Raw genomic sequence first — 14,494 nt, forward strand, 5'->3', positions numbered from 1 at the left:
TCAAAAATATGATAATAAAAATTCAAATAACCATTTTGAAATGATCAGTACATTTTTAAGCCTTAGTTTTTCAAGTGAAACCTTAAATTCAAAGGATTATTTTTTAATTTGTGAAAATGCTCTCCATTCTTAGTGGGAATGTTTCAATGTTGGTAACACTTCTGAAATGTCAAAATTCCGTCGAATTAAAAATCAGAGTTTAGTGGACATCTTATCTAATGATAATAGTAGGTGTTGCCGTTGACTATAGATACTGCCTACTTTAAAATTAAACTAATTCCCGTCCCTAATTTACACCCATCAAGATAAAGTTGAAGAAATACATTATTACTGCTATCTCTTTTGAAATAAACGCCAAAGATATCTGATTCATTATTCATATTCTTCTCGAAATGCTAACAAACAAACAATTTGTTTATACATGAATAATTCAAACATTCAGGATTGAATTTGATTTTAAATAGGTTTGAATATAAATTGCTAGTTTAGTGAATTATTTACTGGGGATAGTAAAAGCAGAAAAGGGTCATTAAAATGTCACTGGATTTTTCTATTTGTGCCATATCTATTGCTAGTAAGTAAACTTTGTATGTCTGTCTATTTAATTCATACTTTTTATGATCAATCAGAAAATTTCGATGATCTTTAGTAAAGAGATAGGACCTTCGGACAGGTAGATACCGGATATTATTTGGTTACTACTTGGCCGAGTGATACGCGTACGTTCAGGGTCCAACGACAGTTTAACTTTCCCCCGGGGCAAACTTGGCCTTCACTGGTTGGATTTTTTTATTAGCGATGAAGCTGTAGATCCCTATACAGGAGTTGCAGCGGTGGGAACGAGAGTTAGGAATAGTCCCGTAGTAGTTGGCGTATCGGACTACTATGCTAGAGGTCCCAGGTTCAATTTCTGCATAATACCAGGCATCTCCGCGAGATGCGAGGCATCATTACATCGAAAACAAAACACGCACGATGGCCCACCTACAGGATACTATTCGACAAGGCCTCACATACGAGCGAACATTGACTCACGCACGCGTATTCTTGTGTATGATGGAAGAAAATAAAGAAAATGGTGTACTAAATACTGTGCAGTAATTAACTGCCTAAATAATAATAAAAACACAGAATGTACTTTTTTAAGTTGCCTCAAGACACTGAGAGGTAAATAAATAGTTAATATTATTCATGATAATTCATGCTAAATCATGTATTTCCTCCGCCATTTTCCGCAGTTTGGCACCTCACGTCACATCATTTTACCGAAGTCAGCCCTATAGCTTCGGCGCAGTGCCGATCACTGACGTTTGTCAACAAAATGGTGCTTGACTCTTGAGACAGGCTAAATTACACCATATTGTTAATGACATTGAGCATACATTTTTTTAAATACCTTCGCGAAGTAAAACTTCTGTACGTAGTACTTATTATTATTCTGTGATAATACTGACAATTCAGCATACTCAACTGGCACTTACAAGGCAGATATACCATCCTAGACTGTATCTCACCACCAGGTGCGATTATGGTCCAATACCTGCCTTGTTATGGATTAAAAAATCGGTTGTCTGGTACTTATAAAACAAGCTTTGGTCAGTTTAGGACTAGACGGCTTAGTGTTTAATGTCCAATATTTATTATTATTAACTAGGCGTAAACACATTGGTAAAGTTGGTCCCTCAAATCAGACACAGCGTCTTCGGTGTCCCTTTTGGACTTAGTGCTGCATGCTGTCAGCTTCTCGTGAGACTGCTCGTTGTGGCGGCGAGCGTTGGTCAGGCTTAGGTCCAGCTCGTAGCCTAGAGTCACTGCTGAGCGAGACAGACGTTTGAGGCACGCGGTGACGTCACTCCTGGAAAAAGTGTGGAGAAGGATTGGCTAATGTTTATGGTGAAGGTAGAACAAGTTCCAGACTTTATCAGTTACTGAAAAATGCCTAAAAAGTCTCCTTCTAGGTATGTTGTATGCATTGCTATCAATCTATTAGCAGTTCGATATCGCCCAAATTTTTCTTGACATAGCCCGACGTTTGATGAGATGGTGTACGAAAAATGATCACTCTACCTTTTATTTAGCTTAGGACTTTTATGGTGCCCTCTATGCTGTATTTTCAATATTATCAAAAGACTAGCGGCCGCCCGCGACTTCGTACGCGTGGATCTCGTTTTACCCCCTTAGGGGTAGAGTTTCGTAAAATCATCAAATTGTCGTTTTATACCTTACTTATTAAACGATAAACTTAAAAACTTACTCGTGAGTATCCTTACTCCGTCTCACGCTAAGTTCCAGAACTTTCGCCGCATCATCCAGGGCAGAGTTCATGTGTTTCTTGGTGATGGTGATCATCTCTTCAGCATACTTGCCCATCTTAGCTATAGAGGCCCTGGCATCTTCTGTGCACGAGTATATTAGGGCTACGTGCTTGCTTGCTATAGTACGAGCTTGGCGCCTTTCTTCGTCACACATCGCTAAAACAAATTGATTGTTATGAATCGCCTTACAAGTCTCTTAAAAGGGATTGACTGCATTTTTTTCTGTCTATCGTTGTAGTGGATCGTGGAACGTATTACGTTATTTTAGATCACGATTTAATGCTAAGTGTGGTCTTTAAGATCACAATGATCACAGTCTCTTACATAATCATCTTTTTTTTAGTATCCTGTGCTACTTTAATTACGTGCCTACACTCAGACATCGCCCATAGCTTGGAGAATAAAAAAGATTCATTGTAAAAAAATATTCGTACAGGTGTAGATCATGAATGTTTCATTCGATTATTCTCAATACCTAGTAAACTTTCTCGTTTGCCTCCAGTCCCATGAAAAAATAAAAAGAAACTTATAAGAAAACTGATGCAGGTTCCTCTTGAATTTGAAAATTCTGTAGTAGCAATGACACTTTTATCTTTTTTTAGATTCAAAAGAATAATTAACCTGGTACATTCAACTTATCCGCCAGCTGCAACAACTCGTTATAGACCTGTAGTTTCTTTTGCACTGCATTGTTGATCTCCTCCTTGATCCGCCTGAGGATCTTGCTGGTCATCTGCTGGTACGAGCTCTGGATGTTCCTGAGATATGTATCGAGGAACGGGGCCAGAACTGTGTCCATGTAGCGGGATATGCCACTAAAATGAGAGAACTATCAGTGAATCTAAGGCTGGGTTGCACCATCTTACTTTAACTTTGAAAAACGTCACAAATCTGTCAAATTCCATACAAAAAGCACCGGTTATCGTCATAGTTACGGTCAAAGTTGCGTGGTGCAACTCAGTCTAGTAAAGTAACGTTTGTTATATGTAGTTTCGATTTGCGACTTTATCCAATCAAAAGTAGTCCTTCAAGTTAATGAGGGTGCAGTGAAAGGATCATGAGTTTGAACCGAAATGGAATATGGTATTGTCTAATGTTACGGACGATGTTAGTACTCTTGTAACGCTTTTTGTGTGTAATATATTATAATCGAGTTTTTATTATGATGATGGAATTCTTATCTTCAAAAAGCCAAGATACCGAATTTTCAAAGCCAAATTTTATCCCTAATGATAGATGCGATCTCGAAACAATAAATTAGTGATTTTGATGCAGAATGACAAACCAAATTAATAGAGCCCTTTATTCAACATAGAAAAATGCATAAAACTTCATACCCACCGCTGTGGTCATGGCAATGGGTTATCATTAGTCATACCTATGAACCATCGCCAGCTGAGACCCCTTAATCTGCCTTCTAGCGGCTGTGGTGTTCCCGAACCTTTCCCTCATAGAGTTCAGGTGCTGGTCCAGCTCGACTGGGAGGTGCTGCCACGGCGGGATCTCGAAACAAAGACCACCATCGCGACGTAAATGCGTGCTGTGATCCTGGAAATTAGGCTAGGTTTTAAAATATCTTGCATTTGGTACGAGAGGAGCAGGCTGCAGCTGTTTGCTTGTCCCATATTGGAGGTGTGCTCACTGTGTTGGCGGACAATCGGCTGGAGGGATTGTAATGCAAAATTGTTGCAGGTTTTAGGTTCCATTCCCTGGTGGAATATAGGTGGAATATAATAATTGACCTGATTTCCTTTTAAACCAATATGATTCTGTGCTTTGGTGGGCAGATCTGGTTTGGTCCGATTGGGCTAGCTATGTTCATAATAATGTTGTTGGCGGCTCAATAAAGACCACAGCTGTTATAGCCTTACACGATGCAGGAAGACTTCCTTATGGGTGTTATAATTATGATCCAATAAACTAGCATAAATCTGTGTGTAGTCGTAATTGAAAATACACTTAATTAAATTCAATTTATGTCGCAAAATTCGTCTTACTAATTATCCTCACCCTACACTGTGACGTATCCTCCGCAGCATATGCCGACCTACACCAAATTATTACCGCAAATATTTGACTTAACAACATCTTTGAACGAAAGCGGAATTATTATCATTTCAGGCCCATAAATATTGTTTCACTGTTGCTTTACAACCCACTCAATTATACGCTTCATTGGTACAAGAAAAATGTTTGCAGCCGTCGGCATAATGGGAGAAAATGCAGTACAGCATAGCACACTCTTATTTGTATTGTTAAGTGGTAGATTTTTGCTTTATATAGTAGAGGCACAATCAACAATGACATATAAACTTCTAAAATTATGTGTAAAATCTATGCGCATCTTATTTTCGTTTGAGATTTTCTTCTTTGAAAAGAAGCACATCTCTATCTCATCGTATTCAAACTTGGCGAAGATAGAATAATAATTTATCCAGAATTAAGCTTTTGGCTGTATGATCTACTTTTCCATAATCTGAAACTGATTTGCAGAGCAGCATATCTAGTTTTTATGTTATAATTGTACATTTTCAGCCTATGTACCTACTCGTATAATTGTACATTTTTAGTTTTAGCATAATAGGTACATTTTCATTTGCCTAATATTTTTTATGTATAATTGGATTAAAGTCTACTGTATCTGTTTTATTTCTGACGTAATTTTAATCACATTCTACAAGAATGGTTCTGCCGAAATTAAACTGTGGCCGTTTCATTACGCCAGTTAATGCGAAACGAGAATATACAATTTAAAAGTAAATAACCTCGGCCGTCTGAAATAAAGAATTATTTCATAATCAGAGAATCTCACCCAAGGCTAGCACCATTGATCATTCAGCCCTGCAGTGGAGATACCAGATGTTTTAAAGTACCTAAATACCTAAGCAATGGTTAGGTCATTGCGAAAAAATCATCATAGATAGACGTTCTAAGGTACCTACATCATGATAGCGTTAAATTGAAGTGTGTATCACATCGCTGTATTTCCATACAAACTATAACTTAGAGAAAAATAGTTTTGACATAGCATTTAGAAGTAGCTAAATTGGCTATCGGTGGCGTAAATATACATTAGGTATACAAGTTTGATAAGTATGGTCTGCGGGTGTCTATGGGCTGATCCGTCTGCTCGTTTGCCTCCTGTCACATAAAAAAAAATCCTTTTATCCAAACAAACTATCCAATACTCCGTCTTTGGCTCTGTCTTCCCAAACAAACTACCTTACATTTTTCACTCACCGAACCGGGCTATTTCATTTTAGTAGACACTCCTGTAAATAAAGGAATACTCACGGCGAGGTATCCACAATAACGCTGCGGCACGCGGTGTCGAGCCGTCAGTCCTGTTTCGCGTTAACGTCACGCTGGCGATACAGCAATATCGTATTGGACACGTATGCTCTTAACAAATGTAAGAAGTTGGTAATATGTGAGCATTGAGCAGGTGTTCGAAGGAATATGATTTTATTTATTATTAGCGGCCGCCCGCGATTCCGTTTTACCCCCTTAGGGGTGGAGTTTCGTAAAATCCTTTCTTAGCGGATGCCTCGTTTCGTTTCAGCCGAAAAACGTCCACTGCTGGACAAAGGCCTCCCCCAAGGATTTCCACAAAGACCGGTCCTGCGCCGCTCGCATCCAGGCACCTCTCGCGACCTTCATCAGATCGTCGGTCCACCTAGTGCGTCTGGTCCTAACGCCTATGTCATAACATCTACCTGCATGCCTTTCAACCCGATCTGTCCAGTGGTTTGGGCTGTGCGTTGATAGATCACTATGTCAGTCAGTCAGTCAGTCACCTTTGAGTTACATATATTTAGATTTCTTTTTTTAGATTTTTTAATTTACGATCGTGGTATGCAGAAAAGTTCTCGAGTGCGACCACGGGACTGAAGACGTACTGTGGGCAGGCCCGCAACTAGGTGGAACGACGATCTGGTGAAGGTCGCGGGAAGAACCTGGATGCGGGCAGCGCCGGACCGGTCGTTATGGAAATCCTTGGGGACTCCTTTGTCCAGCAGTGGACGTCATTTGGCGGAATAGAACGATCGTGGTATGCAGATGACGGCATCTGAAGGCATATGTAGCATTTTATGTTTTTGTAGTATTTTTCTCACTGTATTTTCACCATCAGTAGGTAATCTTCTATATCTCTATGTCACTGAATAATTCATTAACCAATCTCGTCACATTTTTTTAATAGGCTTTAAAAAAGCACTTTTACACGTGTATTATTATTTTCTACGGCTTCTCTTCTGTCTTCTGTTATGATAAAAATTAAGAAGTTAAATAATTTTATTTCTTATTCCTTTTAAACTGATGTGCCAGGTCTCTCTTTACAACTATTATTATTACGTACTTATTTCTTTTAGTTGTTTTGACTTTGTACTTGTACATTAATAGTAAACAGCGTAAATTATTATGAAAAGCAAATTCAAATACGAAATACACATCCATCCATCACTTTATTTGAATAGGTAACTTGCTTTTCGTATTATGCATCAAAATATTTAGACATAAATCATCTTTCAAATACGACTATTCACTATATTTCGCTGGCAATACCGAAATAGCTTCTTAATATTTTAGCTACGGTAATATTACGAGTTTTAATAAAATGATACTTCAAGAAAAGAGGCAGACTGAATGGAAGGGTAAGCAACCGACTGTGAGATCTTTTGAGTGACTTATCTTGACTTTTTCAGTTTATGAAATGGATTTTAAATGATATACCCATGTATTTATGACACAGATTTACGTGTTTGCGAGAGAAAGTTAGCTTGTCTGTCAGTTTCGTTTTCACTGTACCTTCGTAAAAAGCCTAAAAAGAATGAAAACGTATGGTTTGAATGTTACGGCTATAATCCTTTTGTAAGTAATTATATTTTCTATAGATCTACGAACAAACGAAGAGTATTTCTAAATATTTTGCCGGTTTTTGTGCTAATAATAGGTTTGCATGACATCAATAAGTTGACTTTTCCTCTCTAGCATTAGAAGCCATAAAACAAGACCACACCAATTGTTTCAGAATTTTTATAATCCTCTTTAGTTTATTTTACTTGGAACTGAGCCTGAGTTTGATATCAATCTGATCTGATTTTAAGTAACTTGAGAATTACGATGCTTTACTGGGCAATAACTTTTCACTAGTGTCTTCAGGCAAAAATTTTATATTCCAAGAAGATTTTTCTCTTTTATGCTTCAAAGTGAAAAAAGCGTTCGTGCCAAGTTGGAAGAGAATAAAATAACATCTCTAACAAACAGAATAGTCACGTGACACGTCACAGTAGATGGGTAACATCTCTCAAAAATGCACACGCGAAGTTCGTGGGACATGTAACTTGCAACAAAGCCTTTCAGAGCTTCTTTGAGGCTTGTCCACCATACGTACCTAAGTGAAAACTATCAGAACTGAGTACACATCGACGTATTAGAAGAAGAGTAAAAAAAAACTCATTTTACACATGTACATGTAAAAAGCACTTTTACACGTCCCAGTTAAAACTGGGACGTGTAAAAGTGCTTTTTACGACGGTTAATACCCTACCATAGTAAAGTACTAATTCTTGACAATTTAATAATTAAGTTACACTAGCGTTTGCCCGCGGCTTCGCCCGCGTGGAATTTGTCTGTCATAGAAAACTTTATCGCGCGCGTCCCTGTTTCAAAAACGAGGATAAAAACTATCCTATGTCCTTTCCCGGGACTCAAACTATCTCAATGCCAAATTTCATCAAAATAGCTTCAGTGGTTTAGGCCAGGTCTTGCTGTTTGTAGAAAAAAAAATACAAATGGTTCTAAGAAATTATCTTTTTTTGTGTTGTTAACAAAAAAAAAGTGTAGAAGTAATTACAGTTATTTAAAATTTCAACTATGTTCCATTTAAAATATTCTTGTTATTAACACCACTCATTTTTAGAAAAATGTTTGTAGGCTCATTAATTTTAATTTCAATATGAATGGCTTGAAGGTCCGTTATTAATAGTTGTCTAGACTAGACTGAAACCAAAAATGCTTTGAGCACTGATAAAAATTAAATATACATTACCGAGGGGCGGGCGAAAATGATGTCTTTCTGAGAATTTTACAAAGGCAACAAGAATTACGGGCATTATTAATAAAGTAGTACAACTCCATACTTGGAAAAAATAATCTAAATCAGCTCAGTCCCTAATATTTTATTTACAAGTGACATTACTAATATTATAAATGCGAAAGTTTGTATAGATGTCTGGATGACGCAAAAAGTACTGAACGGATTTTGATGAAACTTTACAGTATTATTTTTTATAACCCAGAATAAACCAGCTTTTGCCCGCGGCTTCACCCGCGTGAAATTTGTTTGTCACAGAAGACAGAGAAATACTGTAAAGTTTTATCAAAATCCTTTCAGTAGTTTTTGCGTGAAAGAGTAACAAACATCCAGACATCCAAATTTAGTAGGATATCATAAGGTTTTTGCATTATAAAATTAAGTCAACTTATTTGATTTTATAATGCGGTTATTTTAGATAATACATTTTGGAATAATTCTTTCGTTCGTAATTTTTGAATACGTACCTACTGTAGTAGGTTAAGCTATTTATAACCATGACCTTCCTGAAAATCTAGCAACTGCCGACTCTACCTACAAAGTTTAATGGGATAAGATGGATCCTATAGATTTTTGACTTTTGTCGACGCTAATGGCTACTAAATCGATAAATCTAACATATCTCCGAACGCGAATGCTCTAAACACTTGTTCACCGAAACGCGCTCGCCGAACTCTACCGAGCATTCGCTCTAACAATGTAAACACATACTAACTTCCTGAGTTCCCTAACATTCCAGCCTCGGAAGCGACTTTTATCCCGTTTGTCTTGGCCCAGTCCTGGGGGAAATCTCATAGATAAATTATTCTAATTCTCAAGGCGACCGAGCACGGACGAGTTTGAAACTTGTTAGACTACGAAAAAATGTCGGGCGGAATGACATATGCTCACGTATCATTTGACTGTTAACCTGTTTACGAATGTATGAATGTGAATAAAGCTATTAGAGATATTTTTTGAGTTATTAACTAAACTAGGTACTTACGTAAATGTGTTTGAGATTTTCTGATTGCGTGTAATTATTTAATATTATAGGATAGCAGCAGAGTAAATTACAAATGAGTAGGTTATCTTCATAGAAAACCTACTCATTTGTATTTACTCTAATAGCAGCTTATTTAGCTGTAACATTTATTAAAAAACGTCGACATAAACTTCTTAGACGCCATTAACTGTAATTACTGTAAATTTTAATATTTCCAAGAGTGAACTAGTTTTTGTGCGCTCTAAAAAATACGGAGCTAGCTACGAGTATCTTAAAAAAGTACAAGAATATACGTGTAACTTTAAAACTTTACAAAACCGGATTTAATTTTTACCTCTTCTTTTCCCCAGCTGCTTCCATTTTGTTTCTATTCAACCTAATAAAAGAACATTTCTATACCGCCCGACCGTATTTAGCCTGCACCTTCCAAATCTGTGTGTGCGCTCAACCTAAATTCAACCATTTAGTAACATTAGTGCAGCGACCGCGCGACCAAATGTTTACCGCTCCTGCATCCGGCCATATAGAAAGACTAGCTAGGCCAAGGATACAGAAATTCTAGATAGGAATACTCATTCGTGTATGGATTTCGATATACTGCCGGCGACTTCGAGCGGAAATCTTATCTTCGATCAAAGAAAAACTTCATATTTGAATGATTCTTCATCAAACCGATTGATTCAAAAGGAAGATTTTGATGATAAATCAATTGTCTCCAAAAGCGAACACAGGGCTTCTTTCCGGCCAAGGTCAAGGCCAAAGCCTAAATTTGTCTTCGGTAAATAAGACGTCGTTCTCCTGCTTGACTTACTTGACTTAAGGTCCTATGTCCCCTAGATGGGGCAGAGGGCGTCCACTACAGTCCTCCATCGCGTTTGGTCTCGTTCCAGGTCGTGCCGATTTCTTCGCCTCGTCTGCTGCAGTGGTACAGACCTGTTGACGATAACGATGATTAATACTTCTTCTTGTCTGTATTTTTTTTTAATGTCGCATCAAGCAGCTGTACCTCCACGCCGCATTCGTCGCAGAGTGTTGTCAACTCTTTCGGGGCCGGCTTGAGGGCCGTGGAGCGCCCTCGCTTCTGCCCACATTGTTGATGCACAACAAATGCACAGTTGCAGTTTAAAGTATTAGTATTGTTTATTAAAATACTGTGTTTTATTCTTCGTTATGATGGATTTGGATTATCTACATGAACTGCTATCTATCTATATACATATCCATATCCATAAAAGCAAAAGATTACTGACTCACTCACTCACTCATCACGAAATCTCAGAAACTACAAGTGCTAGGAGTCTCAAATTTTGCATGGCGGTTCCTTTTAGAACGTAGGTGCTCACAAAGACGGAATTTTGCAAAATTCAAGGGGGTAAAATGAGATCCACGCGTACGAAGTCGCGGGCGGCCGCTAGTATAGTATATACCGTAGATCTGCATCTGATGGTTTTCAAACGGAGATGTAAGGTACTTGATACAAATAAGGCCTACGTTCTAATAAGGCCTATACATCAGAAAACACAGATAAACAAATCCAACCGGGACAATACTTCAAGGACACGTACTCATATGCCCTACAACCCGGTAGAGTGCAAGAGCGTCCCGATCCACGATCCCAGCACCAATTGGCACGCGTTCTTCTAAGGTGGTGGGTGATTTCGTGCTCTCTTATAAAAATCTGGCGATTTCATCTTAAATTTTCGGTAAAATAACGCCGTTTTAGATTAAGCTTTTCTTAGTAATCGTTTCTAAATATTTCTTACTAGCTAATAATTACCCTAATTTGTACTATTGGCTATAGATGCATTATTTGTAAATTTTTAAAGACAACAAGAGCGAAATATCTAATAAGGCCTAGGCCTTATTTCAGCATGGTAGGCCATATTGGATACTTATGTCAACACCTGATTACGGACAAATTTATTAAACTAAATGAGTCAAAGAGTAACTAAATATTTATTTAATAAGAATGTTACTAACAGCACAGAAAATAAAAAGAAAACAGAGTAAAAAAAAATTACTAAACCTGTAAAAAAAAGAAACAAAATACAAAACCAATAAAAAAAAAGAAAAAAAAAAGCCGTATGTATAATTCTAAAGGATTAAAGCCGATATTATCATGCCTGTCTCGAAGACAATGTAGCAGATATGCTACCATAAAGGACTGCTTTTGGTGGTATCATAAAGATTGTGTAGGAGTTCGTAAAGATGATTCAGAAGCCTTTTTATGCCCTGGTTCTAACAAGAATTGAGATCTCATTTTGTTTACAAAAAATCAAGACTAAATGATGTTCCTAAACTGATTTATTTAAAAGGTTTAATGTGTAGGCCTTATTCGAACACGGTGTTTTAATAAGCCCTATACAAAAAAATAATATTGTTTGTTTTTGATATTTTTGTTGATAATTTAAGTAAGGAATCATTACTTTGTTACTATGAATATTTAATTTTATCTATAATTTATGTATTATTCTTAATAAGTGGAATTTAAGTTTATCTAGAGATATACAGTATATTTCTGTTTACTTGGTATGTAAAATTTTGATAACGCAAACAAATCGACGTGTTTAATGTTATAAGACCGCATTTTGTTTAATACAACCTCAATTTTAAGGTCTACAGGCATTTGAATCATATAGGCCTTATTCCGTGTAGGTGATTTAATAAAGCCAAAATCAGTGGTTTCGTAATTTGCTTATTTTGAATAGATTTAGTTAAAAATTGTGTTATTTTTTGTAATATTGCTAAAATTAAAGGATGGAAGAAGTTAATTAACCTTGTTTTTGTTGACTGGCGTTAATATTTATTGAAATATAAGCATTTAAAGTTAGGTAGGCCTTATTTGTATCAAGTACCTTAATAGTAAAACAGTGAGCGTGTACAACATAGGAAACCTACATTTAACAGTTAGTGTTAAAGCAATTACCTTACCAAATGGCTACCACCACACAAGTGGGTTCTACACGACCTCTAAATTGAATCTAGTAAGTATTTAACCCTCTTACTAATAAAACTTACACGCTCGTTGAACAGTGTTTTAAAGTGACGTTTAGTATGGAAATGACATTTTAAAACAGTGATCAACAACTGTGTAACTTTTTTTTAGAAAGGGGGTAAGAGTCTAGTTCTAGAGTGAATATTTCAAAACTGAGACTGAGTAACAGTTTAGTTACTCAAATCTTTGTACAAAATACTCAACATTCTCAATCTTTAATTGCCTATATCAATGGAATTAATGCTGATCTCAAATCCCTATTATTGACACATTCCGGAGTCGAATCTTGTAATTACAACGAAGGCTAAAACAAGAGTCACCGCTCGCTAACGAGGCCGATTGGCTCAATAGGGATGTAGGCACGCGCGGGCTTCGGCTAATGCCTGTCGCCGCCATTTTGGGCCGTCAAACGTGAAGACAAACGTGTTAACATTCTTTGGTTGTAGCGGATTAGAAGGCTGGAGTATTTTGCTTTTTTGGCACCTTTTCAGTGCTAAAAATAGTTTTTGATTGCTACTTCTAAATATTCAATAGGATTGTAGGCACGTGCGGGCTTCGACTAGTGCCTACCGTCGCTATTTTGAGCCATCAAACTAAACGTGAAAGATAAAAACGTGTTAGTTTTCTTTGGTTATTTTAAGGTTCTGAAAGAAGGCTGTAGTATTTTGCTTTTTTGACAGCTTTTCAGTACAGAAAGTAGTTTTTTTACTGTTACTTCTAAATTTTCAGTATGAATGTAGTAATGTAGGCGGCTGATGCTATTTTGGGTCGTCAAACGTGGAAGACTAACGTGTGTAGAGAGCTTTATTTTGTCCATTTTCCAAGGAACCAAGCACAGGTTAGCATTTTATTATTAAATACTGAACTTGCACTCTCAATGGTTATTAGAAATGGCTATACAATGAGTGATTCTGTCACAGAGATTTGATAACACCAGCCTGTTACCCTCCTATTACCCTCTTGGTGATTTGTAGTTGAAATTATGTCATTGTATTCTATCTACAAGAATTTGAGCAAATGACGGAGGCTAACATAAATAATTTATTTACATAATTTTAAATATCTATTCCTATCATACCTAAATATCCTTATGGTTATTATGAACGGGCATCCAAGAATATGTGATTCTTGGAATATACGAATTCCAAGTAACTTTCCAAGAAGAAATTGCACACTCATTGCAAAAAAATAAGGCGAAACATTAAAAGCAGCGACCAAAGATCTCATAACAAATTACCCTTCAAAACCCCTAATCACAGTAAACGTTGAAAATGTATAAATTATAGTTATGGAGATAAGCCGGGACCATTAACTTAACGAGTCATTGAACACCCAATTAATTCTGTTCTTTTTAAAACTGTTAATGAGAAAATTTGGATTTCAGCCAGGTGTTTTCCGTTTACAGCTTTATTGTTCAACGATTTCATATTCCTTTGTATTTTGCCTTGTTTTCTTTGTCTGTTGGAGTGGATGAAAATTGTGGATGATGAAGATTACTTATAAAGATTTAAAAGAAAAATCTTGCTGCGGTTTTCAGGCTACAGAAAGTTTTGTTAACATGAAACAAAATAAATCTCATGATCAGTGACGGGCATTAGTTAGTCTAAAAAGAAAAAAATATGATTAGATTTCAAAGATAGGCGGTATGTGTAATAACATACTGCCTATCTTTTAGACTAACTTATCAAGTCACGATTTTCATCAATACTCCACAAATACAAGCAATATAGATGATGCTTTTTATTTTGGGGACATGATGTCCCACAAAATTCGAAAAAATACCAACGCTTTTAAAAGACTTTTGCTTCAAGCAGGAGAACCGTAAAGTCTTATAGCTCTTACATTCTTTTTGTCTACCTAATTGATCCACAGTGACATATTGGGCTGTTTTTATACAATCTCGGTCGCAGTTCAATCGATGCCAGTGAAATGGCGGCCTAAGGTGAGCCGGGGGAAATGTCAACCGGATTCGCTATTATAACTGTATCCGAAGCATAGCACATACAGAACCACCAGATCAATCAAGCCTTTCTGAAAACATCGTGCGGAGGAAAAAAGAAAAGTTTTTCACCTGGCCAATCCATGCGTTATCATTTTTTTACTTG

At 36.8% G+C, this 14,494-nt stretch overlaps 1 protein-coding gene across 3 annotated transcripts; it reads right to left on the reverse strand.

Moving 5' to 3' along the window:
* Positions 1–1,642: 1,642 nt before the first annotated feature.
* LOC135080432 (uncharacterized) lies at positions 1,643–4,466 on the reverse strand. Of its 3 annotated transcripts, none has more exons than XM_063975068.1 (5): positions 4,326–4,466; positions 3,694–3,818; positions 2,937–3,130; positions 2,255–2,471; positions 1,643–1,855 (listed from the first exon to the last, which is right to left on the reverse strand). In XM_063975068.1, the coding sequence occupies exons 1-5, from the start codon at positions 4,401–4,403 to the stop codon at positions 1,651–1,653; spliced, it is 819 nt and encodes a 272-aa protein (XP_063831138.1). In that variant the 5' UTR covers positions 4,404–4,466; the 3' UTR covers positions 1,643–1,650. The 3 variants fall into 3 exon arrangements, with proteins under 3 accessions (XP_063831138.1, XP_063831137.1, XP_063831139.1); XM_063975067.1 differs by having other exon boundaries at positions 3,694–3,863; XM_063975069.1 differs by lacking the exon at positions 3,694–3,818 and having other exon boundaries at positions 4,326–4,404.
* Positions 4,467–14,494: the final 10,028 nt, after the last annotated feature.

Source organism: Ostrinia nubilalis, chromosome 18 (assembly GCF_963855985.1).
Source record: "Ostrinia nubilalis chromosome 18, ilOstNubi1.1, whole genome shotgun sequence".
Classification (NCBI taxonomy): domain Eukaryota; kingdom Metazoa; phylum Arthropoda; class Insecta; order Lepidoptera; family Crambidae; genus Ostrinia; species Ostrinia nubilalis.

What these genes read in the sequence shown, in the direction of transcription:
- LOC135080432 (XM_063975067.1), bottom strand. Translation starts at nt 4,403, where the DNA reads ATGTTGTTAAGTCAAATATTTGCGGTAATAATTTGGTGTAGGTCGGCA. An exon ending in AGGATACGTCACAGTGTAGG is followed by an intron (nt 3,864 to 4,325) that starts GTGAGGATAATT and finishes CCTAATTTCCAG; the next exon opens with GATCACAGCACGCATTTACG. An exon ending in CGGAGTAAGGATACTCACGA is followed by an intron (nt 1,856 to 2,254) that starts GTAAGTTTTTAA and finishes CACTTTTTCCAG; the next exon opens with GAGTGACGTCACCGCGTGCC.